This window comes from Labrus bergylta, chromosome 21 (assembly GCF_963930695.1).
Source record: "Labrus bergylta chromosome 21, fLabBer1.1, whole genome shotgun sequence".
Taxonomy (NCBI): domain Eukaryota; kingdom Metazoa; phylum Chordata; class Actinopteri; order Labriformes; family Labridae; genus Labrus; species Labrus bergylta.
Window position 1 is genome coordinate 16,212,889 of NC_089215.1, and position 25,191 is coordinate 16,238,079.

At 40.9% G+C, this 25,191-nt stretch overlaps 1 protein-coding gene across 18 annotated transcripts in view; it reads left to right on the plus strand.

The window, feature by feature from the left end:
* The window catches only part of cacna1g (calcium channel, voltage-dependent, T type, alpha 1G subunit), a 247,626-nt gene that overhangs the window by 217,231 nt on the left and 5,204 nt on the right, over window positions 1-25,191 (plus strand). For 8 of the 18 annotated variants that reach the window (XR_010664891.1, XM_065949274.1, XM_065949271.1 and 5 more), the window contains 9 exons: window positions 7,255-7,406; window positions 10,081-10,190; window positions 12,518-12,651; window positions 15,587-15,657; window positions 17,630-17,708; window positions 18,113-18,234; window positions 18,458-18,886; window positions 20,264-20,416; window positions 22,843-22,965. Coding sequence is in view for 17 of the 18 variants with exons in the window: in XM_065949274.1 (XP_065805346.1) it covers window positions 7,255-7,406; window positions 10,081-10,190; window positions 12,518-12,651; window positions 15,587-15,657; window positions 17,630-17,708; window positions 18,113-18,234; window positions 18,458-18,886; window positions 20,264-20,416; window positions 22,843-22,965 (1,373 nt within the window). In the remaining variant the exon portion in view is untranslated. Of the gene's footprint in view, window positions 1-7,254; window positions 7,407-10,080; window positions 10,191-12,517; window positions 12,652-15,586; window positions 15,658-17,629; window positions 17,709-18,112; window positions 18,235-18,457; window positions 18,887-20,263; window positions 20,417-22,842; window positions 22,966-25,191 lie in introns of those variants that run through there. The other 10 variants (XM_065949276.1, XM_065949272.1, XM_065949279.1 and 7 more) reach the window with 6 other exon arrangements.

Sequence of the window (25,191 nt, forward strand, 5' to 3'; positions counted from 1 at the left end):
CAGCTAGTCCTAGCAGGAGCTGTCTAGTGCTCTCTGAGAGCTCCCGCTCACGTTTTGTTAACCCATCAACAAACGGCATGTGATCATCCCTGCAACCATTGGGGACGTTGAGCCAAGGGCTCCTCGTCGTCAGACACAGACAAAGCTGGGTCCTTTAACTTGCAGAGCCATTAGACTAAAGTCTTTCCCCTCACTTTTCCACAAAGGTAACCCACCTCTCCACGGTTGAATGCCCGAGTTGGCAAAAAAAAACCACAGGTCTTGGGCTCAGCCAATGCTCTCCTGGGGTGGACTATTCCCAGACAGATTGGATATGCCGCAAGCCGGTCCTTTAAGTGTAAAGATAAGCTGCACCCCTGAGGGCAAGGGCAAATGGAAGACTTCTTACTTTATTCTTGGTTCTCATCCTGAAACACAAAGCTAACACACAGCTAACAGAGACTCAAAATCAGCGCTCCACAGGCAGCCACTTACGCCAGTAAAGGCATCATGAGCTAATTTCAACAGGGGCAGTCAAGCTAATTCTGAGCCAACAGCAGTCTAAGAAGAGACAGAGCTTACTAGCTATAGCACTCATAAGGTAGAAGTTTTCTTAGCAAGGTTAAGAGCACAAGAACTGAGGGATGACAGTGATGATGACTGTATTCATGTGCATACAGAGCATCACATACGTCGTCACAGACCATCTGCCTTGAGGCATGGTTAGAGGTCTCTTCAGTCAGGCCACATGGAGGTCAGATATCCTACCAGTACAACTTTATTGGCATGTTTGTGCCTGGATATTGTTAGCACTAGATGCTTTGTAAATTAGACCTTGAGACGGTGCAGATAGCGGGAACAAATAATAGGCAGTTTTTGGAACTATAATCGGCTGCAATCCATTCTTAGTGAAACAGGCCCATAACGTATGATCAATGAAGGTTCCCAAGTATTTGTATTGAGGAACAATTTCAACAACCGAATCCTGAATGGCAGTATTGGTAACATTGGATTGTGACCTACAAAAACTGATAATCATGTCTTTAGTCTTTACCTCTAGGTGAAAGTACACCACGTGCTAAAGTCATCAACTTCAGCTTACTTAAAAGACTCACAATGACTGTATTGTATGATAGTCAGGATGGCTAAGACATTGAATTCAACTTTTGAATGGTTCGTGTTTCCTGTTGCGTGCACTTGATAGGGACTGTATTAACATTGTTGCTCAGGTAATAACCAAAGGGGGGTTGTCTCAACTAAATGAGAAAGGGTTAAACGCTGTCATAGTTCTATTAAAAAGCTTCCCATTGGTCTGTACCGTGTCATCACTGTTTTACCCGTTACTCCGCCCTCCACTCACGCCGTCCAATCGCTTGCCGTCACCATTCAGTCCCCCATTTCAATTGGTCCATTCTGCTCAAGTATGACTCAGAAAGAGGTGTGTCAGTCAACCATGTGAACCAGCACAATGTGTTTGTGTGCTAGAGTGCAGATGTGTGTGGTTGTGTTATCATGCCTTGTCATTTTGAATGTCATGTTTCCTTGTTTCTTTAATTATTTCTTTTTCCTCCGAGCTCCTGAATTTGCTCTGCTATTCCTCTCTATTATTCCCCTGTTTAATTTTTTTTTTCTTTTTATCATTGTAGAGTTTTTTCTCTCTTCATCTGTGTCTCCCTGTTTGAAATGTAACCAAGGCAGCAGAGCATTCCAGGATTCCTGTTCAATTTTTATTTGATTGTTTCACAGCAACTGTTTATTTTGACAAATGTTTTTGTTCTTATACTCAGTGTTTGCTGAATATCAAAGTGTGAAATCCAGTCCAAGACATTGACGGATGACAATTTTTCTGGCAGACACTGAGTATCAAGGTTAACTCTTCAGCAGGGTTGGAAATTAGTTCCCGTCAAATGCAGTTGTTTTTGTGCAGTGTTGGGTGAAATTGCTCAACTTGCCTGCCACATGGCCGGTAAATCAAAGCATCATAATGGAGTGGTTTGTGACAGGAACATGAATTGAATTGAAGTCTTCTGCTTGCTCTGTCTGACTTCACTAGTAGAGCCAGGTGTTCCTGCACACTCACTGACCAGAAAACGCTGCCTCCTACTTGTGCCAGAGTGGGTGTGTTTACCACCACAAGGGTTCAGATGGAGCTTCAATGTACTGAGAGCTGAAGACACTGACTTAAAACATCTCATATAAGCTCATAATTTTAAAACGACATTGATTATCTCAGACAAGGTTGAGCTGCAGCAAAATCAGCCTTGCTGCATCGGAAACAAGCTAGACAAAGAGCATGCTAGTATTTTCCCCTGCCTGTTACTTCAATACTATAAGCCTTGATAAATTATACAACTTTCCAAAATGCTGCTCATAAAAAATGTGGCTGGTAAAAAAAAGTGTCTGGCAGGAAATAAATGACAGCTGGTGGATTTCTGAATCCACCAACCACAGTGGCAGGTAGAAGAAAAAGTTAATTTCCAACCCTGCTCTAGAGCCATTTACAAAGAAGGACAGGGGTGTAACAGCAGCAGCAGCCAACTTAACTTCTGACTTGTCCGGGTTTATTCACTTTCATCCAGACCTTTTTACTTAAAGTTCACTTTTGCTGCTTTTACTGCCCATGTCCTTCTCTTTGTTTCACAGCCATTGTTTTTTCATGCAGAATATAAACTCTGGTTGTCTTTTAGTCCCCACATCTCCTCTATTCCCCGCAGCCATTTCAATCAACATTTCTAACGGCGATTCCAATCATCCATAAAACTCTGACAGAGCTACCAAAACCCTCAGAGGGGGTCACATTAAGAGGAGACCCGGTAAAGCACAAAGTATTGAATCAAAGTCATAGCGGGGTCTAGTGTTGTTTAAAGTTCATTTTAAAGTTCCCTTTTCCATCACAACCTTCTATAGACGAACTCACATGATCACCACATTCTCAACAGCTGTAGGTCCACTGAGTTCAAGACCCATTATCGACACGTCCAGCCCGCACTCACCCGCACATTCACAGTGGAGCCTTACAGCTGTGCCGTTCTACTCATCAATTCAACAACCATGGACACAAACTGTGTCTGTATTTCCCAACAAAGACCGCCTTGGAAATGTATGGATTATGTTTCTGAAAGTGTCCACGTCCAAAAGCAATCCCCAGGTCAAATCTAATGCCCTTTTAATCCTCACCCCCTTAAGTGAATTCTTAGACCACATCAACAAAGATGAAGGTGAGTGCACTGTAAGGGAAATGGCTCTTGGGGTTGTATTTGGACGGGGTTTTTTTTTTATACGTCTTCCAGTGTGTTCTAAAAATGTATTCTCTTCTGCTTTTGTGTTGAACCTCAGGCATTTTTATCAATTGGGGTTTTTGATCTCCTTATAGTCAATAAAGTTCATGACCGATTGTCCACAAGATCCAGCTGCTGTTTTCCAGCTAATCTCCAATTCCAATGCTAATGACTGCATCTTTTTACGGCTACATGGATGGCTGAGCTAATTAGGCACTCTGGTCAATACTATTATTTCCATCATAATCGACACAGCACACTTCATAACAGCTCTCCACTCTGCCCCATTCAAAACATGAAAAATGCCCTTTGTATTTATGCTGGTTAACCATTTACAAGTTCTGTCAGGCTCTAGAACTCTAGACAGTCCCTCCAGGATTTTGTAGGCTTTTTTCATAATTAATTAATTAAAAAATCATTTTTAATAATTATGTTTTGGGGAGGATTTTAATGCTTTTATTATTTTATATACAGTATGCCTTTATATAGGACAGTATAGTCAGAAATCAGGGAGAGAGAGCGGGGAAAAACATGCAGGAAAGGAGCCACAGGTCGGATACACCACTGGTCTCGCTTAGAGGATTATGCCTCTGTACATACGGCCTCCCCTCAAACACTAGACTTACCTGCAACCCTAATTTGCATCAATAGTTGCAATTAAGACATTGGGATTTCATTGAGGGACTGTATAGAACTTACTCTCGAGAAATAGAACCAGCTCACACACATAGCACTGAAGAAGTTACGAGCTGCAAGTCATACGCTCATGTCATTAAGACAGTGGACATTTCTTTAGAGAATTGTAACTTTTCTCGCAGCCATATTGGAGTCACAATGGAGTCACAATGCACTAAAACTGGATCTGGTGGACATTTACAATAATAAAAGCTGCAGAAGATAGAATGCAAAGTATTGCATGAAGTATGTTTTGTCTCAACCCAACAGGGAGAGGGTAATCAAATTAAAGAGAAAACACAACAAAAATGCCTTTGGGTCACACAAATAATCATGTCTAGGAAATGTAGACCCAATGACCTGACCGGCCAGGGTGGTCAATAAAAAAACACAGAGGTGGTGTTAAATATGAGGAAGGAAATGCAGAAGGCAGGTGCCTTTTCATCCATCGTCATTGCTTTTCAAAATGAGGATTAAGTGCAAAGTATTGAGAGATGAGCTTAAATCAGTGAGGGAGAGGAGAGACAGCGGGAGCTAAATAATATCTCTACACCAAATATCTTTCCCATGTTGGTTCTTTACTCAAAACTAATTACATAGATGCCAGCACAATTTAAAGCAAAAGCAGCTTAAACTCCTTTCTTCATAGAAAGCGCCTCTCCTATTCGCTCTGTGGAGTAGAAAAGAGTGGAAGTGAGAGCAGGGGAGTTGGAGCATGCAGTGTAATTTAGCCTCCTAAACTTTCACCTTTTCTTCCCACACTTTCTTCCTTACTCTTTCCCCCCGGAGAATAGTTGAGCCTTAACCAAAAGGTTTCTCTCTCTCTCTCTCTCTCTCTCTCTCTCTCTCTCTCTCTCTCTCTCTCTCTCTCTCTCTCTCTCTCTCTCTCTCTCTCTCTTTGCTCCCATTTCTTTTTCTTGTCCTCTTGTCTCTTGGTCTGTCTCGCTGTCTTTGCCACATCTGTAACAGGAGAGGCGTTGCACGCTTAGTGTCTGAAATTACTTTTTTAAGAAAGTTTACCAATATATTTCCATTCTCAGTTATATAAAAGTATTTCTCTTGGCCTTAAATGTAGTTTACTGAAATAAAATAGAAATAAGTAGGGAATAACAGCAGGGAATGTTGGAGCATATTTAGATGAATGAGGAAATATACTGTAGGGCAGGAGGGGGAAAAATAACTAATACTATTTGTGAGTTTTAATGTCTGCTTTAGCTTACAGTGCACCTGCAGACAGAATCTAGAACAGGGTAAAAACAATGTTTGCTCACCCATAGATGATGGAGGATCCTGCAAATAGGGGCCCCTAGTGAACTAACTAAGCTGTTGTACTCCACAAGGGCTAAACCTGACTGTCCTGATTCAAAGACATGTTCTCAGACATACCCAGGTTCTTTAAACCTGCTTCATCAGTGTCTTAAAGGTCCAACTTTTAGTCTCATTTATATCCAGCAGAAGATAAGATGAGGAGGTATTGCTGCAGTGGTTCTGAGCTGCTGAGAAGCAAAGCAGCTGACTGAGTATGTCATCCTGCTTTAGTGCATGTATTTGAAAAGCCGAACCAAGCACACCAGAGGCCACATTATTTCCACTTTCTGGCACGCACATCTCCATAGGAGTTCAGAAGCAGTTCAAATTTCAACACTAGCTGCCCTGTGGTTCAGCCAGTACTACCAGCTTTCAGGTTCATCTCCCCTGTTGTAAATATCAATAATTACCAGCAGGTGCAAAATAAGCTCTCAGCAAAAATGACCCTGAACACATATGCAGAATAATTAACTTGAAGGCTCTCAGCAGAGAGCAGCCCTCTGACAAACCGAAGCAACCCTCTTATTTGCATGGGTTCATTATTTACCTTAACAGCAGAGGTGAGCAGCATTTATTCTAGACAGGGGGGTAAAGGCTTCCACATCTGTGTCCAATTCAGATTTTTTAAGCCTAAAGTCTGTATTTGATGCAGTTTACCACACTGCAGTCCAAGCGAGTAGGAACTAGTGTTTGTTATAACTCAGGAGATGCAATATGGTGGTAGTAATTTGTGCCAAGTGTGTACCTCAGCTCTCTGGGAAGAGCCTCTCTCCCAGATGACATAGAAACCAGAGGGTACCCACCATGCATTGCACACATACATACAATAAATAAACCCATGGGAATCATTCCAGCCCAGCACGGCAACAGCCACAGCAGCACACCTGGGCTAATTTAACTCCAAACACCCAGAGGACTTTTGAGTGTGTGGGTGTGTGTGCTGTTCCCTTTCCCGTATGACCCAAAACCTCTCCTTCACTGATAAAGCAATAAGATAGATAGATAGATAGATAGATAGATAGAGAGAGAGAGAGAGAGAGAGAGAGAGAGCAAGAGCAAGCCTTCTCCTCTCTTCCTCATCCTAATTCCCGTCCCATACATCCATCAGTCATCTCCAAAGCGGGGAAAAGGTGAGAAACAGAGTGATGGATGAGTATGGAAAAGTTTTCTCCTGCGTTATGTTCTCCTGAGGATGGAAGTGAAAGGAATAAGGTGAGGCTGAGTCACATGACGATCAGGGAGTCAGAGAGAGACATAGTCAAATTTGAAGACAAAAATATCCTGACAGCAGTCCCCTCAAAGGAGTCCCCCCCCCTCTCTCGCTCTCTCGCTCTCTCTCCCTCTCTCTCTCTCTCTCTCTCTCTCTCTCTCTCTCTCAATTTTCAATTCAATTCAAATAGCTTTATTGGCATAAATGTGTAAAATATATTGCCAAAGCCTATAATAACATATAATACAATAGTAATAATGAAAAATAATAATCTCTCTCTCTCTCTCTCTCTCTCTCTCTCTCTCTCTCTCTCTCTCTTTCTCTCTCTCTCCCTCTCTCTCTCCCACATACACACACTTTAAGCAGTGCTCTTTATCTCCCTTCACACTCGCTCAGGGGAGAGTTCATTTTAATAATTGCTGATCAAAGCAGAAGAATTGATTTGATTAGTCATGACTGCAAACCCCAGGAGTGCTAGGCTGGAGTCTCTCTTCCTCTCTGTCCGTTATCTGATCTGCCTCTCCCTTTTCCTAATCTCTTCCCATCTCTCTGAAACGTCTCGTATTCTAAATGCCACCTTGAGTGACTGTAACAGTTTGAAGTGCACAGGAGAGTATTGTGTTACTAACCATCTTTTTTTTACAAGCAGCTGTGGTGGTTGAAGTCCTCTACCAAGCAGGTCTAGTGTAGCGTGCGTCAGTATATTACCTACTATCTCACTTTTTGAACCCCCCTCCCCTCCTCCTCTTTTTCATTACCCTGCTCCCTGCACCCCACCCCCCTGCAAACTCCCACTTCCAACAGAAGCTCAGAGTAAACCCTACTACTCAGATTACTCCCCCACCCGCCTGCTCATCCACAAGATGTGCACCAGCCACTACCTGGACCTGTTTATCACTATCGTCATTGGCCTCAACGTCATCACCATGTCCATGGAGCACTACCAGCAGCCCAAGGTCAGATGTTGATGATGTGAAGTGGGGGTCCTGGGCCTTGGGGGGGTTGTCGGGGGGGGGGGATGCTACCATGTCATGAAAACAATAGAGAAAAGTAATGGAACAAAAATAAAAATGAACTAATAAAGTTTTTTTATTCATCACTGCATATCGAAATACGTGTTATTTTGGGGTGCCAATCTTAAAAAAATAACACACACCACGTTAGCCAATCAGAATCGAGCAACCGCTTTGGCTGACATAGATAAATCAGAAATCTGCTGTACCAATGAAAACTAGCTACCTATGTCCTGTTTCATAAAAAAAAAAATATATATCTTCAAAATGTAATAACAAAATCTCTTTATTACAGGACACAGGCATATTGATTATTATTAATGAATAACACGAGTGAAAACTTCTCAATGATAATATGTTTACTTGTTAAGACAGAAGACTGTTTACAAAAAGTAATTGCTATAAAATGAAGAAATAACAAGATTGTTATTGGATATAAGGAAATGTATTGAGACATTTTTGGATATTTTACATTATAATGTACAAGCAACTCAAGACATTTTGTAAAGGGGGGGACGCTAGAGGCTTATCCTATTTGATTAAGTTTTTCTTTTTAACATTGGAATGATCAGGTTGTTTTTAGTTAATAATAAATGTACTGTAATAAGGTCTTACATTGGCCTTTAAAGATGAATCCATTTGGAATATTCATTAATCCTTCACTAGAAGACCAGATCTAGGTTTTCAGAGGGTCACAAGGGCACACTTGTTCATTAAAAAAAGGAATGAGGTCAATAGAAAAAATAAATGAAAGTAAGATAAGAATCATTGTAACCTGATAAGGGAAGTGATAATTAACTTTAAAGTGGGGTCAAAGTAATAAAGATGAGATAATTAAACAGTTGAGAAAAAAAGAGAAGACGTTAAATAAATGGTTTGAATGCTGCCAAAGGTATTCATCATTAGATTCAAGTCAAATGTATTAATATATATTTACACCATGGTGTGGTAAAGATACTTTGGACTTAAGTCCATATTCAGTGACAGAGAAGATGAGACAAATGTGGCTTAAAAAAGGTAAAACAGAAGAATATAGAAAGGGGTTAAAGGATACACAGTGCCGGTAAAGGCATGGTGGATTAAAATAGGGTGGAGGTAGAAAGGGATGTATCCCAAACTAGAAGTAGCTGTTAGCGGATAAAACTCTACCACTCAGGATTTAGAAAAACCCCTGTAGACCACTAATTCCACCCCCCCATTTCGCTTCTAAAGGTCAGTTTTTACATCCAGATGGGCGCTGTGAATTCTCCCATAGGCAAAATTGGACACTTTGATTTTTATGGCCTTTTCATTAAGAAAGAGGGTGGGGAAGGCGATGTGAGAAATCTATTAATAGAGCTGTTAATATTGGAGAACAGAAATGATGCTGCCTCACAAATTTCACACTAACCTGATATGCAACACGCTAAAAGAATATCTCTAATTTTTAAGTTCGTCCAAAACTTTGAAAATGTATGTGAGGGAAAATTACTGGAGGGAAAAAAACAAACTTGTAAAAAATACAATATATAACAATTTCACTAAAAGACAGCTCTGACAAAATGCCAATAAATCTTTGATTTAAGTTAATGTATTACACTGGACTCTTTGCTCGGCTTGATTTTACAGACTACAACAGTTACAACTGTCAACATTCAACGAGGCTACAAGGAAGGAAGATACAAGTATCTGAAAAGACAGGCTATTTTTAATTATGTGTAAAATATGTTGTAGTTCATAAAATAGTTAGGAATGTGCGTGACTAGCCAACTGAACAGACAAATGTCGTCAACCATCGCTAGTTTGCACCAGGATTACTAGTTGGTTAGATTAATTATTACTGTATTTAAACGTAAGCAAACATTGCCGGTCACATATTGTGCTCAAACTTTAACGCAGCTACCCAGCACTAGTGAAGACTGTAGCAATAGATGGCTGTATGCCCAGAAAGTGGGCCTTCTCCTCTGGCTCTACTGCCAGGATGTAAACAAGCCCAGTGAATGAATAGCATCTCATAAGAGCAGCATGGTATTTTGATCTAGAAAAACAAGATAAAAACTAGGTCAGGTTAAACTGGCATATGACCGGAGTAAGGCGTTACCATATTTAGTACGGACATGTTGACGTTAATCTACAAGGAGGACCAAAGGCTTGGGTGCTAGCACTGCTAACTTTAGCCACACTCTGCAAACCAAAAAACAGTGTTTACCCGCAGATTTGAAAAAAATAAATTGTTCTAAATTTTACTGTTTTCAGAGTTTTTTGTTACACTTATAAGTCTGAATTTATATATCCGTTTAACGGACTAGGAAATTAGTCACAAGGAACATCATTCATAATATTTAGGTTGTGCATTTTGGAACTAGCAGAAATGTAAATTGTAGACCCTCTGGAATTTCAAAGACCGCAAATTCAGGACTATTATATATCATCTCAGCAAAAATATCAACCATACAAGCCACTGAGAATAACTGTCATTTCAACGTGTTATTGTTTTTTCATGTAGTTTCTTATAATGAAACAAATAACTCTGTCTGCTAAAATGAAAGAAAATAGAATATCTGGTAAACTGATTTGTTAGGACTGATACTTGTGCACTTTATTAATCCTTCATTTCTTTCTCCCTTGACGTCCTCAGGAGTTGGATGAGGCGTTGAAGATCTGTAATTATATCTTCACCCTCATCTTTGTTCTGGAGTCTGTCTTCAAGCTGGTGGCTTTCGGCTTCCGACGCTTCTTCAAGGACAAGTCAGTATTTAAATACCTTGCTCCCAAATGTAATGACCTTTTCCCAAATGAATCCCGCACATATTAGAGACTAAAAACCTGGATTACCATTTACCCCCCCATTTGAGGGGTCGACATTGTAGTGGGCGTGATCTTCTAACAGACTTGTGGTTAAAGGTATTGTTTTTTCAAGTGGAAAATGTGAGGCTGCTTTCAGAGACTTTAAATGAGCTTTTTTCTAAGGTGCTCCAGTGGACGGTTCTCAGCGAGTCTTGTATGAATACAAACTGCCTCGTTAAACACCCATAAAACCTGCAGCCTTAGATGATTTCATAGCTTTGAAATCCCTGGCTTCCTGCTGAAAACCACACAATAATGCACAAATGAATCACAACAGTGCAAATAGATACCAGCACACATTGCACACTCAGAGATACACACACTATACTACACATCTCACAGGAGGAAATGTTCTTTTGGACCAGATCTGACCACCAATGGCTCCATGAAGCCCATTCTCTTTGCCAGAGTAAGCCATTTTTTCTTGGTTTTTGCATTTGGCAGTGGTTCAGTTGGATATCAGCTCACTACCCACTCACTTGATTCATACACTTTGAACATCTTAATGAGGATATGAGGGATACAGAAGGGAGTGGAGTATTAAGGAAAAGTAATAATGGAAATGGACTAATCGGATCAGTTTGACCACCCAAGACTATTTACGCTGACCATTTCTCACATTGTTCCAACATTTTGTTCAGCACACATTTATTGCAAACAGACGAGAACATTTAATTTGGTCTCAACACTTCCATTTTCAAGTGAAGTCAGTATCTGGCAAAGAATGATTCTTGTTTTCTTTTATAGATATTTAAAAAATATATCTCTTGAGCAATATCAATCACCCCTTTTTCCATTCAAGGTTGAAAAACAATCGCTCACCTCCTCACAGAGCTTGGCTTCCTGTTGTTGACATTAAATGACAAAAACAGAACATGATAAAAAAAGTATTGAAATATCCAATATAACTCATCAAACCAATCCTTAAGCTTGTCTTAATTGAGCCATATGTCCAGCAGGCTACACAAACAATGGTTAGAATTTGATACTGCCAGTAGATTGTCTGGTCAGCTTAGCCCAACGACACACACCAGGTTGAAACAGCAAGCATTGCTCTGCATAAAGATGAATACAATCCACCTTCCATTATCTCTAAAGCTAACTAATTAACACATTATATCTCGTCACTGGGAAGTTGCCAGGCGACCAGCACAGACTCCACGGAGTAACGGCACATAGCCAAGAAACAATTTGGCACACAACCTTCAGTAACTTTAGTTTTTGTACAGATTAAACAAACAAGATAAGTGATGCTGATTGTTGAGCTCTAGGGGAGCAGGTATGTGGGTTTTGTTATCTTCAGAAGTCTATTATAGCCTTCTGTTGCTCAGTTAAGTGAAACTCTCTTAAGTTCTAGTGAAAACTGGAAACCTATTCCTCATGCTTTATTGATGTTTTTTTTTGTTAATCAGCTCCCCTGAACAGCTACTTTAGCAAAATGAGTTATCTTAACAGAGACTTTTAATTTTAAGTATTCAAACCCAGGGTTTAAATATATGTGTTTTTTTGTCCTAATTGGCACGTCAGTTAAGGTGTTTGTCTGAATCTAATGTATAAACGTTGGCGTCCCTAAATGTGTGGTTGAGTGGTGCTCAGATGGGCATTGGGAGCTAACACGTGTGAAAAAGTTACCCTTATTAAAGAAACGATATGTAGGATTTCAGTCTGTGCGCTTTGGCGCCAAGGATTGATGCACCTTTATATACAATATCCAAAGTCGTTGTGAGAAGCCGAAGAACCATGTCGACTGACAAGGTTCAGTAACCTTACTGGATTTTGAGCTAATAGGACTCTGCAAGCGTCTTCAGCCTGTTTGCATGTGGAGTATATTTATTCAACTGTTGCCATGACAGTCAGTGAGTAAATGGCTACATCGGAGAGGCTAATTTGTTCCATGCTACTTTATATAGATATGTAAGGCTTATATTTTCAAATTTACAGTATGTCTTAAACAGTTATACATCTAACTTGAAGATCAACAAGGAAAGAGACAACTTCTTGACATAAGATGGATTTATTTATTTATTTGGATTCAGGCCTGAGACATAACTTGCTGTACCCGATAAAGCTGCTAAACATGAGACAACAATGAAGTTATCTGACCTGTTAACCTATACCACCTTAAGTCCGGTCTCTGTGACCGATATCATTACTATGTGAGAGTATCAGAAATGGGTTGTTTGCATCCGTTTCAGCTCCAGTTGAACCCAAGTTGTGTTTTTGTGTAGGTGGAACCAGCTGGATCTGGCCATAGTGCTGCTGTCCATCATGGGCATCACTCTGGAGGAGATTGAGGTCAACGCTTCTCTGCCCATCAACCCCACCATCATCCGCATCATGAGAGTGTTGAGGATTGCACGTGGTATGTACCCCTGCTTTTTGTGTGCCCATCCCCTCCACTTTGCCTCCACTCTAAAACCTGCCCCAGCACACTCCCTCACAGACACACGCTCGGGCTGTACTTTTAAGATGCTTTGTAAAACAGCCGCGTCTCTGGGACTCCCCACTTTGTCATTTTTGCATGGCAGGTCTCAGCAGGTTTTGCGCAGGGTGTGAGTCGACCAGATGGCACAGAGAAACACACTCAGCTGACAAACAAAGCTCAGAGAACGGGCAAGGGGAGAGAGAGAGAAATACTGAGAGAAAAACAGAAGAGATGTGAGGACAGATAGCTGAGGGTGGAGGGGAGCCAAGAAACATTATGACAGTAAGTGAATTAAACAGTGAGAGACTGAGACAAGGTATGAAGGGGAAAATGAGAGGAGGAGGGCAAGAGAGGAGATATGAAAGGAGCAGGCAGGGATGATGAATAACTACTTTTCAGTAACTAGATAATGAAAGATGGAAAGAAGTTGGGAACAATTGATGTTAGAGTGAAAAAGTTAAGATGAGGTCAGTGAGGATAATAAAAGATCAATTAACTGAGATAAGGTATGTCACTGCAAGCGTGAAACAGAGAACATTCTGTGTATCTGGAGAGAGATTAAACGCTGAAAAAGGGTGAAGGAGGCAGGGAATCAGGCAGGTTGAGTTATAAAGACGGGGTGGACTTGGCAGGAGGAGAGAAGAGGGAGGAGAAGGCTAAACCTGCAGTGTTCTTCAGGCTGATTGCTGTCCAGGTAATTAAAGATAAGAGAAAGCTGGAAGGAGGAAACAGAAGGAGGAGACCCTTAAAGCTGGGAGAAAGAAGAGATAAATGTGGCAGAAGAGAAGCTTTTCTGTTTTGGCTGAGGACTGAATGTTTAATAAGAGAAGTTACACAGAAATCAATATTCATTTCTGTCAAACAGACGACGGCCCAGAGCTGTTGTGTGGAGTGAGTGTGTGGGATTAAGTTTGGTGTCATTACGGTTGTAACCATCTTCAAGAACATGATACTTTTCATACCAAAATGATACAATCTGTTTTAATGATCAATAATAATAATACTCATGATTGATTTTAATTGGGGGGGGGGGGGGGGATCTTCAGTCAAATCTAACCAGTTCTAACTAATCTAATTCTAACAAAGCTGCCTCGAGCAAAAGAGAGAGAGCAGTGGAAAGTCTATTTTGGAGTCTCATAAAGATGCAAAAGTTATGTTAAGTTACTGTCTGTCTATGTTTAGTTTCTGTCTGTAACTGACTGCTACTGTTTATTATGTTAGTTACTCTCTAATCAAACAGAGAGCAGAGGAGTCGACAGCGGACGAGACATTAAGTTCCACAAATACATCGTCAACGTTTCATCATTGTATGTGACTGTGTGCAGAAGTTTAGTGGCAATTCTTGGTAATTAAAAACAAGAAATGACCCAATAATTGGTGGATATATTCGGACTTCTACTTTTGTTGCTATGTATCCAAACAGGTATTGGTATTGTTTGATTTTTATTAGTAGGGCATCAAAGTTTAACACCCAGTTTCTGTCATCTATTCAAGGTGCATTCAAATTCATCTTGGATAGAAGTTGTTAAGCTTCACTAATTTGCAGAAGGGGTTTATTGTCACCTTCATTGTCATTGACTTTTCTCGTAGATACCTCAGAAGCTTTGTTACTTTTTCTGTTTCTTGTTTCTTTAATCTTACTTTTTTTCCTTCATGAAAAATATTGTTGAATATTTTGAACAGTTATCAAAGCCAGAGAAATAGTAGAATATAGTTGTGACGCCCCGGACATGATTATCGTTGCCAAGGAAACACCGGATGCTACGCCAAAGACCGCTTCATTAGGAAGTGGGAGCTGCTACTGAAAGCTGCCGTAGTGTACCTGTATGTGCTGCTGTGATAAAACTTGGATACATTCTTCAGTTATAATCTAATTGACAGTATAGTTCGATCCATAATGCATGCAAGACGCTGCAAAAATATGACATAACATGTTATGTTCCATTTTCTAGGTAACCATTTCAACCCATACCCTCTCTAGCTCTTTTCTAAAGGGCAGCGTTCCACTCAAGGGCACTCCAAAATCTAGGGTTAAGACCAAGTGGGTGAAATTAGGATTGGGCCTCATTACACCCAGGAGAGCATGAGGTTGCCTTGCAGTGAGTTAGAGAAGCAATTTTCAGAGGGCTGATTGTTTGGATCTCAGAAAGTAGCAGAGTGGGCGGCCACTCAAGAATCAGGATGCCTTTAGTTTTGGTGCAGTTTTCAATCGCCCTTCAGAGAAGAACATATCAATGGATTGTTACACCACAAAGACTTACAGGCTCACGCAGGGATCACAAGATTTGATATTTCATCTACTTATACATTTATAGCCATACTCAATGTAATATATTAACAGCTAACTTCTTTCAGATGGTGAAGAAATCAATTACTTACTGCTTACTCACCCATACATGTTGCAGATAAACACATTTGTATGGTTTCTTTAACCAATAGATAAAATGATAATGTAAAAAAACTACTGTCTGGTTTAACAGGTTTCTACTTCCTGTAACTCTTTCTTTATCTCCAAGGTAACCAGCAGAGGTTTAAACAAGGACAAGAAACATTCTCAGTCTTATATACGCCTCTACTACTCCATTTATTTTCATTCATTTTCTGTTATTCCTGGTGTAACTCCACGGTTAGGTTATGCCAACGCCTCCCCTCATCAAGCAGCAACCCCATTCAGGAAGACATGACCTCAATCAGGCCGTCTGAAAGCTTAATGTTGTTCAATAAAAGGACATTTCTAACAACATTAAAAGAAGATTAGAGTGTCAGTGAGGAAAATGTTGGTTAATTTCAGTGTCACAAAAAGGCGTGGTGGCAGAATATTCATGTCATTGTGTGTGTGTGTGTGTGTGTGTGTGTGTGTGTGTCTCCACAGTACTGAAGCTCTTGAAGATGGCTGTCGGGATGAGAGCTTTGCTCGACACCGTTATGCAAGCCCTGCCCCAGGTAATCGTCAATCCTGTATAGAATAACATCCACTAAAGCCACTGACATTTCTTCTCGCTCTACATTTTGCATTCCTCTGCATGGATATTTCACTACCTAACATGTCCCCCCTGAAGCTGCCCCTAGAGTTAAATCCCACATGCATCTCCTCATTGGAACATATTCCCTTGTCTCAGTGTGCCGTTGTTTCCCTCGAGTTCCCTTTTTTGCCAGTTTTAGATATCTTAATTTGCATAGACAGTCCCCCAACAGGGACTGAAAAGCCTGAGGTTTTGTTCTGAATAATGGTGGGTTGATTTTAGAGTGGTGGAGTTGGTAAATTGGAATAACTCTGTTGTAATTGGAAAAAAAAGAACACTAAGTCCTATGTTCTCAGCCATCTTTGATACCACCTCTATCACTTAGAGAAATCTTGTGTGTTAGTCAGAGTTTTTTTGATACTTAGAGAGGGACATGATATTTCAGGAGCAGAGAGTGGGGGATGACATGCAGCAAAGGGAAGAGGTCGGATTTGAACCCATGGCCGCTCTGATCCGGACTATAGCCTCTGTACATGGGGTGCATGACATAATAAATGACCATAATAAAAAAATATTCATTCATTCATTCCTAGAGCTTATAAAAAGTGCTCCTAATTGATTAGGCTGGGAATAGGTTGCACTATGATATAGCTCTCTTGTGCTAAAAGGCATTAACAGCAGGAGAAGCACAACTAAAAGCCTTTCTTTATTTTACATACTTTATTAATCCCTGAGGGGAAATTCTGGTTTTACACTCCATCATTGAGAGACATGCTTCTCACACACATAGGCCCGAAATACACACATGCACAAACAGGATCTAATGGAGACATGTCAGAGTGAGGCTGCTACACAGGGACAGCCCGAGGCTGTTGGGGGTTTCCTTGCTCAAAGGGTACCTCTGCAGTTCTCTGGAAAAGTCTTTAACCTGCTTTTTGTAAAGTGTCTCGAGATAACACTTGTTATCAGTTGACGCTTTACAAATAAGGATTGATCGAAATAAATTAAGATTGATCTGGCACCTCTGTAGCCAGCAGAGCAACATCCATTCTTACCTGGACTTGAACCGGCAACTCTCCTGTTCCCAACCCAAGTTCCCAAGTCCCTTCAGACCGAGCTACTGCCACTCCAAAGCTCATCAAACCTTTTCTCCTCATCTTTTCTTCGATCTTAGAGTTAGCTACTGTTACTCTCCTGCAATAGTCAATCACGGCAAGTCAAGGAAGACACATATAGTCTGAGATGATTGACAGGCAAGACAAAGCAGTCACATGTCCTCAAGCTATCTGTCAATTGTGTTGGCTCAAATCCCGACTGTGTCTGACAGATATGTCAACAACTTGTAGCTTCATTCTAAAGCTACCACTGGGAATGAGTGCGTTTAAAATACTCCATCCATCTGTTGGCAACACTTTGATTATAGAAGACCTGCAAATAAAGGCACAGCCCTGTTTTTGTTATGCAATGTACCTAATCAGTTTAACCAATGATTGCCAAACATTTTATTTTAAAATGAGTTTGATTGCCCTGACATAAGTGTATACTCAATGAGGACTAAAGCCTCTGTTCATGAGGCGCGCTACATCACCGCTAGGCTATCGGCGCGGTCATTCTCTTTATAACTAACATATCAAATATGGCAAATAAGCTTTAAATATGTCTCTTAAGTTTCTTACTCTCACGCTGGATCCCATTGGAGCCACATTCTCAAAGCTTCAACTTGCAGAGATATCCTAAACTTTAGCTATTTTTTTTAAATTGGCAATAATGTGGGTGGGTTTTTAGTCAACAGTCATTTTCTAGCCTTTATATTCTGCTCGCTGCGTCTTTGCTTTGCTGTTTTCTCTCTGACATGAATGTTCTGTTTGTAGTCCCTTGTTACTGGATTTTATTTTGCCTCTGATTGTCTCTGCTCTGACTAATCTGGCTGTCTTCCTGTTGTGTCTCTGCAGGTGGGGAATCTGGGTCTTCTCTTCATGCTTCTGTTCTTTATCTTCGCAGCACTGGGAGTGGAGCTGTTTGGTGACTTGAGTAAGGACATATGCACCGTGCATACAGGCAGACAGGCACACCAGACAAGCGCACACAAAGCTTCACACACACACACACACACACACACACACACACATACACACACATACTGTACACCACTCGGGCCATGCACCGAGTAGTTAATTCACCCCTCTGTGAGTTCTAATCTATCTGATGTTAATTGCTTCCTAAAACCCTTTGTTGAAACGCCATATGGATTTCTCTAATTGAAGCTTGTAGCTGTCAGAGCAATAAAATAGTATTAGAGCTCATTATCATCTCATTTCAAAGCATTATGTTTTGATAACTGAAAAGCCACGGAAGTATCTCCAAATGTTGAAGTCTCTGTTTTGTTTTCTGTCTCACAACCCGTCCCCGTCCCCTACCCCTCCTTGTCTCCCCAGTTTGTGATGAGCTTCACCCATGTGAAGGTTTAGGGCGCTATGCTACATTCAAAAACTTTGGGATGGCATTTCTGCTGCTCTTCAGGGTTTCCACTGGAGACAACTGGAATGGCATAATGAAGGTGAAACTAACACTGCAGTCTCAGATCCGCATCTAAAGTGGCATTGAGGACCACCTAAGGAAAATCAAGGGTTAATGTGTTTGTACATCATTTACTGGAATAGCTATAATCTATTTCAGCAAGCTGTATGGCTGAATATCTGTCAATTCTGTGGATACTACTTGTAGGGGGAAATTAAATTTCTCTGCTCTTGTCATTTTTCCACGTTTTTTTTTTTTTCCAGGACACGTTGAGAGACTGTGCAAACGAATCCGGTACCTGCTACAACACTGTGGTCTCTCCTCTCTACTTTGTCTCCTTCGTTTTGACTGCTCAATTCGTGCTGGTGAACGTCGTCATCGCTGTCCTGATGAAGCACCTGGAGGAGAGCAACAAGGAAGCCAAGGAAGAGGCCGAGCTGGAGGCCGAGCTGGAGCTGGAGAACAGACTCGCGATGGACGGGGGAGACGCGATGATGAGGTCGCCCCAGCTTAACCCTCTGGCACTGGGCATGGACAGGTCCAGCTCTGGGGGTTCCCCCTCGAGGTCCACAGGAGGAGGGGACAGGGAGCAGGACAGGGACGGTCCCATGGACTCACCCACTGCTAATATACCCAGAGACCCAGTAAACATTACAGCAGATTCCCCTTCATGCCTAGAGCACCAACCAGAGGTAAGGAATCTTTGTTTTAGTGGATTCAAGCATTATATTTGAGTTTCCATGTGGACTGTATTGTACATTGGTTACAAATTCTTAAAGCATATTGAATGCACAGCGCCCTTCCTCAAAATATATTACAGCTTATTTCCCGATAAAGTGTACAATATTTCTCTATTGTATAGCTGCTGTAAATATTGTATTGAGACTTCTCAGTAGTCTACACAGCGTCCTATGTTGCCATGACAGATGCTCTGAGGTCACTTCCTGCTGGGGGGCCAGGCTGTGCAGCTGGTCAGGTGACCCCTAACTCTCTGGTCATTAGTTCTGACTGCAGTCCAAACCATAAGTTAGTTTTCTGGCAGGTGGAGGGATGCTGAGAAAGCTGCTTCGTTTGCTAAATGATGAGAATGCGTCAGAGGAATGTCTCTTCACTTTTTCAATGTAGTAACAGTAAATTCACATGTGTGGATATACGGCCATATTAAGAAATATATATTTACTTAACTTATTGAAAAGAAGTTTGTAAATGAATCTGATGCCATCTACACGGCACCATAATAGCATCCCCTCCCACCCCCCCATACAGTCTCCTCACGTCGACACACTTGTTTGAAAGTGACTTTGTTGTGATTTCTGTAAAGTCTGTCATGTGTAATAATGTACACATTATGCCGACGTATTCTCTGAAACCAATGCCGACCCACATCAGGACTGTTTACGGTTTGTGTGAGCGCATGGCTGTGTGTGTTTTTGTGTGTGTGTGTGTGTCTGTCACTGTTCCCTAGAGGACATGCCAGTCAAAGAGAGGTCACAGTGCCATGGGAAAGCTGGACCACAGGGCCTTGTTGTTCACTTCAACAGCTATTTCTAGACAGCAGGGAACTTTTTGGGGATAGGAAATAGAGGTCTCGCAATCGTTGTCTGAGATGTTATCAGTACCTCCTCCACTTCTCCTCCAAACATTTTGTTTAAGCGGCTGCCTCCCCTCCCACCCGTGGGAGACCGGCTCCACTGCAGTGTTGCAGTGCACTCTTGTGGAATTGAATGGTATTGCAAAAGAGCCAGATATGTGTGAGTGAAATTTGCATGTGCTTTATAATTTGTGTCTGTGTGCGTCTTAAAAGTCTTAACAAGTTATTGGTTAAAACACAAATTCAAACACTAAATAAGGCTAAGTTTTATAGATGAATAAATTCTCCTGCTGTCTTATTTCTGTTTGTATCGATGTGTTTCTTCTTCATTGATTGTCCTCTTCCTTCCAATCTTCTTCCAATGTTTATATATGTGTGTCTGTTTCGACCTTTGTCCTTCCCCCTGGTCCTTGTCTTATTTTGAAACTTCTGTTGTCCCCCCCTTTTCTCTTTCTTCTCTCTCTTTTTTTTACATAAGTTTGTCCAACGGAGGGCGCTGTTTGACTCGATTTCCCTGGTCATCCAGGGTTCAATGGAGGGAGAGTTGAGTTTGATGGACAACCTGTCCGGCTCAATCTGCCACTACTACGCACTGCCCCCCATGCCGAGCAAGCACAGCACCGACAAGAAGGTCAATAATCACCAGAGCGATGACTCACTTCCTCCATTTCATACATTTATTGGGCCTTTTTTTCTGTCCAAACATGTAGGGCTGCACAAGTGATCAGAAGGGTTAAACTAGAAGAAAATTAAAGTACACAGTTGTTAGTTTTTGATTATTAAAAACACTATAAAAAAAATTTAAAAAAGTTTTCAGATACTCTAGTTTCCTCTAATCAAAGCAAAGACCACATAGTCATTGTTTTAAATGCCTAAGTCAGGTTATGTTCACTTACATTATATAAAATCTCAGTTTAACAGTGTTTTTCCCCAATAAAATCCAAAGACACATTTTATCTCAGGCTTTAAGATTTATGCCCCGAGCCCCAATGTCAACATACGTAGTGAATGTTTTGTTTGAGGGTTTTGGGGGGTTTCTTTTCTCATGGCATTTAATAACATGTCAAATAAAAAGCAAATATATTTTCACTACTGCTACTTTCAGCTAAAGGTAAAGTGCCTACAAAAATATCCATAGGGTGTTCTGTTCAGTGAAACGCATTTCTTACAGGTGTTTATTGTTGCTATGTTGCAGAACTTCTGCCATCCTCAGTAGGGACCATTAGGTCTGTTTTTAAATATCTATGTGTGCTTAATATTCCGTCATTCAAGGACATATCACCAAGAAAGCTTTCACTTTACTCTAGAGTTAAGTAAGACAAATCATTATTATAATTAGGAAGAAATGGCTAATTCTATAATGACGATTGATTCACAGATATTGAAATGAGCTTGGCTAACTTTTGAAGTAATAGATTTTTATGGATAACAGAGGACATTATCTCAACTCTTTTGGCAAAATACACCACTTACATTAATGAAAATAAAACTGTATGACTCAGTACCAGACTTTTTTATTTACAGACTGATAGTTTTCAGACTAAGTCATGGAAAATGTAAAAAAAAAAAAGAAATCCTTCTGATGGTTTCTTTATAATATGCATTCCTCCACAATGAATGCTTTTCCCTTTCTTCCCAGACCGATAGCCCAACAAACAGCAGTGCGTCATAACCCGCCTCAGCTGTGATCGAACTCCCTAGCTCACATCTCCACTCCTTCATATTCATCCATGCCTGTCTGCTTTTGTGTCTTGTTCATCAACCTCGGTGACATAGTTAAGAGTTCGCTCTGTCTCTTTGATACAACGTTGTGTGTGTGTGAGACGGTGTCTGTAGTTAAATGTGGCATGTTTGTGTGTATATAAATGTGTGTATGCAAAACTGTAGCAGCAAAATGGCAACACAACAAAGGTGTTACTAAAGCTTTTAGTTCAGCCTCTTACACAGAATTCTGCGGAGCAAAGACTCAATCAATAAACAATAGATCGCTGAGTCACTGAATTATTCATCAGGGGGACTCTCCTCAACTGATTGAGAATTTTGACCAATTACATCAGCATGCTCCCATCTTCTAAGAGCTTTGTTGGGATTGCGACGTCGTGTCGTTATAGACTCTGTTGGAAAACCTCGCTCTACTTCAACTTTGAAGTAGAAGACAGAAATGTTTTCTATTCGTCCTTTGCTTAGATGGCCCATCTGCCTTTCAGAGAGCACTCCTCATAATGCCAAATATAATGTTTTTCTATAAACAGAAGGCAAACATTACATTATCTTTTAAACACAGAAAGACAATCTACAATCGTCATCGATCCCCAGCTCAGATGCATGTTTGGTTTAGCAAAAAAGTGTGTTTTAAATCCTGTCAAACAGTTTGTTTGCTGTTCAGATTCATAAGGCTGCTGTTTGTATTCTGTGTGTGTGTGTGTCAGGGGTAAATCCAGGCCATGGCCAGGGGTGACCTGCAAAATCCCAAACTGTGATTTGTTATTCTCCCACATCGTAACCTTGGTTCTCTATCGTCTCAAGACTATCTCTCCAGCCTCGGACGTGTGATGTAACGGGATGGAGGGATAGTCTCGAGACGATGGAGAACGTAGAGTTACATTGTAACCTTGGTTCTCTGAGTGAAGAGAATATCTCTCCACCCGGTTACATTACACGTCCGAGGCTGGAGAGATAGTGTCGAGACGATAGAGAACCTCATTCCCCGCCTGTATAGATGCTCAAGTTGGGCCATCTCAGTCAAAAAAGTCTGGATCTGCCCTTGTTTTGGTATCTGTGTTTCTAGATGATGTTATATCAATGTTGGTAACCCCTCATTACAAGCGACACAGTTATAAAAGTCTAGCAGGTGAAGAACCTGCATGTGGTTTCTAGTTCATACATTTTGTCTTTTTTTACTGTTGCTTTGCTCGACTACATACTTCAAGTTTTATGTTTCAAACATGTACTTGTTGTAAACTACAGGTCTTATCAATGTGTAGCGTCCTTATTTCTGTGTGTTACAGAGTGTGCATGTGTTTCTCTGCTCACAAGCCATTGTCTCTTCCTGCCTAGATCCCTCTAGCGGAGATGGAAGCTCTGTCTCTGGCCTCTGAGAAATCGTGGTCCCTAGCTCTGACAGACGACTCGGCCCCCGATGATTTTAACCCCTTCTTTCTAACCAGTCTGGAATGCAATGTACTGACAGTTCATCTCTTTCTCTTTCTCCACCTGTCTTTCTCCTCTTGCCCTCTGCAGTATCTTGCAGTTTGTCCTTTCCCAGGGCACTTCCAAAGCCTCTTGTCCTTCCACTACTCTCACAAACAGAATTACTACAGACTCAGGGGGGTGCTTACTTAGAAAAACATCTCATTTGCAGTTTTACTCCCAGCACAATAAAAATAAATTAAAGCAGATGCAGTATGTTTACATTACAAAGGATCCCATGACTACTTATTGCGTTTCTCCTATGAATTGACACAGAAAATTATTCCCTTACTTCAGTTCTGCCCAGGTCAAATAGCGTCATCTCTTTTTATCTCATTGTATTCTCACGTCACTGTTTTTTTTTTAACTGTCACGAGTGCATTTTTGGCTAAAAAATATCCTTTAAAGAAATTTAAAAAATACTGTCCCATAGACTTCAAACCAGAGGTTTGTTGGTCAATGGCTCAGTAATGACAAATGTATCACACGCATAAGTATAAATAAAACTAGATACTTCGGATGGTCTCACTATATAGCAGCCTCTGCCATCAGTGTGAGAATGTGTAGAAGACTAGAAAACTGCTATACAAGCTCAAATCCATTTACCATTTAGATTCAATAGTTTTCTATAGTATTGTAATGTTAACAAAGAAAGGTGCATGTTAACAACTTTGGAGTCCATGATTAAAGCTTAGCTTACTAAGTTCAATAACTTGACTTTAAATACATAACAGAACCAAATAAAAATAGGTCTTACCCTGTAAACGTATACATGAATGCATCTACAAATCCAGATTTGACTGACAGGAAATGAGTTAGAAAATAATATATTACAATTCTTCCACCACTGTCGAGGGTAAACCACCATTAAAAATGAGGGCTATAAAGTTTCAAATTTTTAGAAGTACATTGTATGCCACTTGGCAAACATTTGCATTAAGAGGGCATGGTATGACCACATTGACAACCTCTAAATGTTTTGATTTGAACTTTGATAGAGCTGCTTGGATGACACTTATAGTGCTCTTATTTACCACCTCTACCATTAATCCCTGTTGCCAGGGCACATTGTCATGCATTGGCTTTGGATTAATCCATACCTAGAGATCATGCCTTTGTCATTGAGGTAAAGGACATCTCCGTCCAAATTGAAAATGAATTGAATGTCATCTGGTTGTCTGCGTATAATTAACAACCACTTTTGCTCATTAAGGGTCGCATCACATCCATGAGTTATCATGTCTCCACCCAAAGAGGGTCACAGTAACCTTGGCCATTGCTGCACCATCAGGCTTGTGATGCAGAAAGGTATTGTTAAGTTATATCATTGATCTCAGGACCAGAGATCCTCGGCCAACACATGACATGAAATCACTGTTAACTGGATTGTGCTGGGAGAATGTTAAAGAAAAGGAAGAGACAAAAGAGGGAGAGGAGGGCAAGAGGCGCTGAAAGACCCTGTTGAATCTAATCATGTGCCCTCCAACTTTCTCATTCCACCTTTCCAGCCTAATGTGTGTTACTCTGCAGTCCAGTCCAGTCCAGTCCAGTCCAGTAGAGTAGTGCGCCTCCTTCCAGTTTACAGTTTTCTCTCCGTCGTCTCTTCTCCTCTCTCTTATTATTTTCTCCTGTCTCTCTCTTTACTCTTTAATTCTTCAGCTCTTTCTCTCTCTGTCCCTTTCCTTCTTCCTTTCCTCCGTTTTCTGTCTTTTCCTCTGTGCTTTACATGTTAGTCCAAGTCTTCTCTCACTGTCCTTCCCAACCTGACTTGTTTTGTGTTCAATTGTCTTCTGTCCTCCGGCATTGTAGTGGTTTGAAGTCCTCTCTTAATTGTCGTGTTTGAAACCTGGTTGGAGCTCCAGGTGTTCTGGGATGAATGGTTTTGTAATTGGTGAGGCTGCCGGACACTGCCCCAGCTGACGCACAATCACAGGACAGACTCATGTTAAGTTCTATTAATGCAAAGGAAAACACATTTTATGATGAAGAATGTCTCACTTTTAAAATAATAGGGGCTTTGAGATCCCAACCTAGCATGGTCTCTTGTCTATGATCTGTGGCAGCTCTGTGCCAGTCTACTCCAATGTTCAAAGATCTCACGTCTGTCCTCCGTGTATGCTGATGACCCCCTTCCTCTTTGTTCACATTGTACGACATGTTAGCTGTGGTTGTGTTTGAAAGAGTGTGAGAGTGCTTGAGTGAAAAATGAACCCCGAA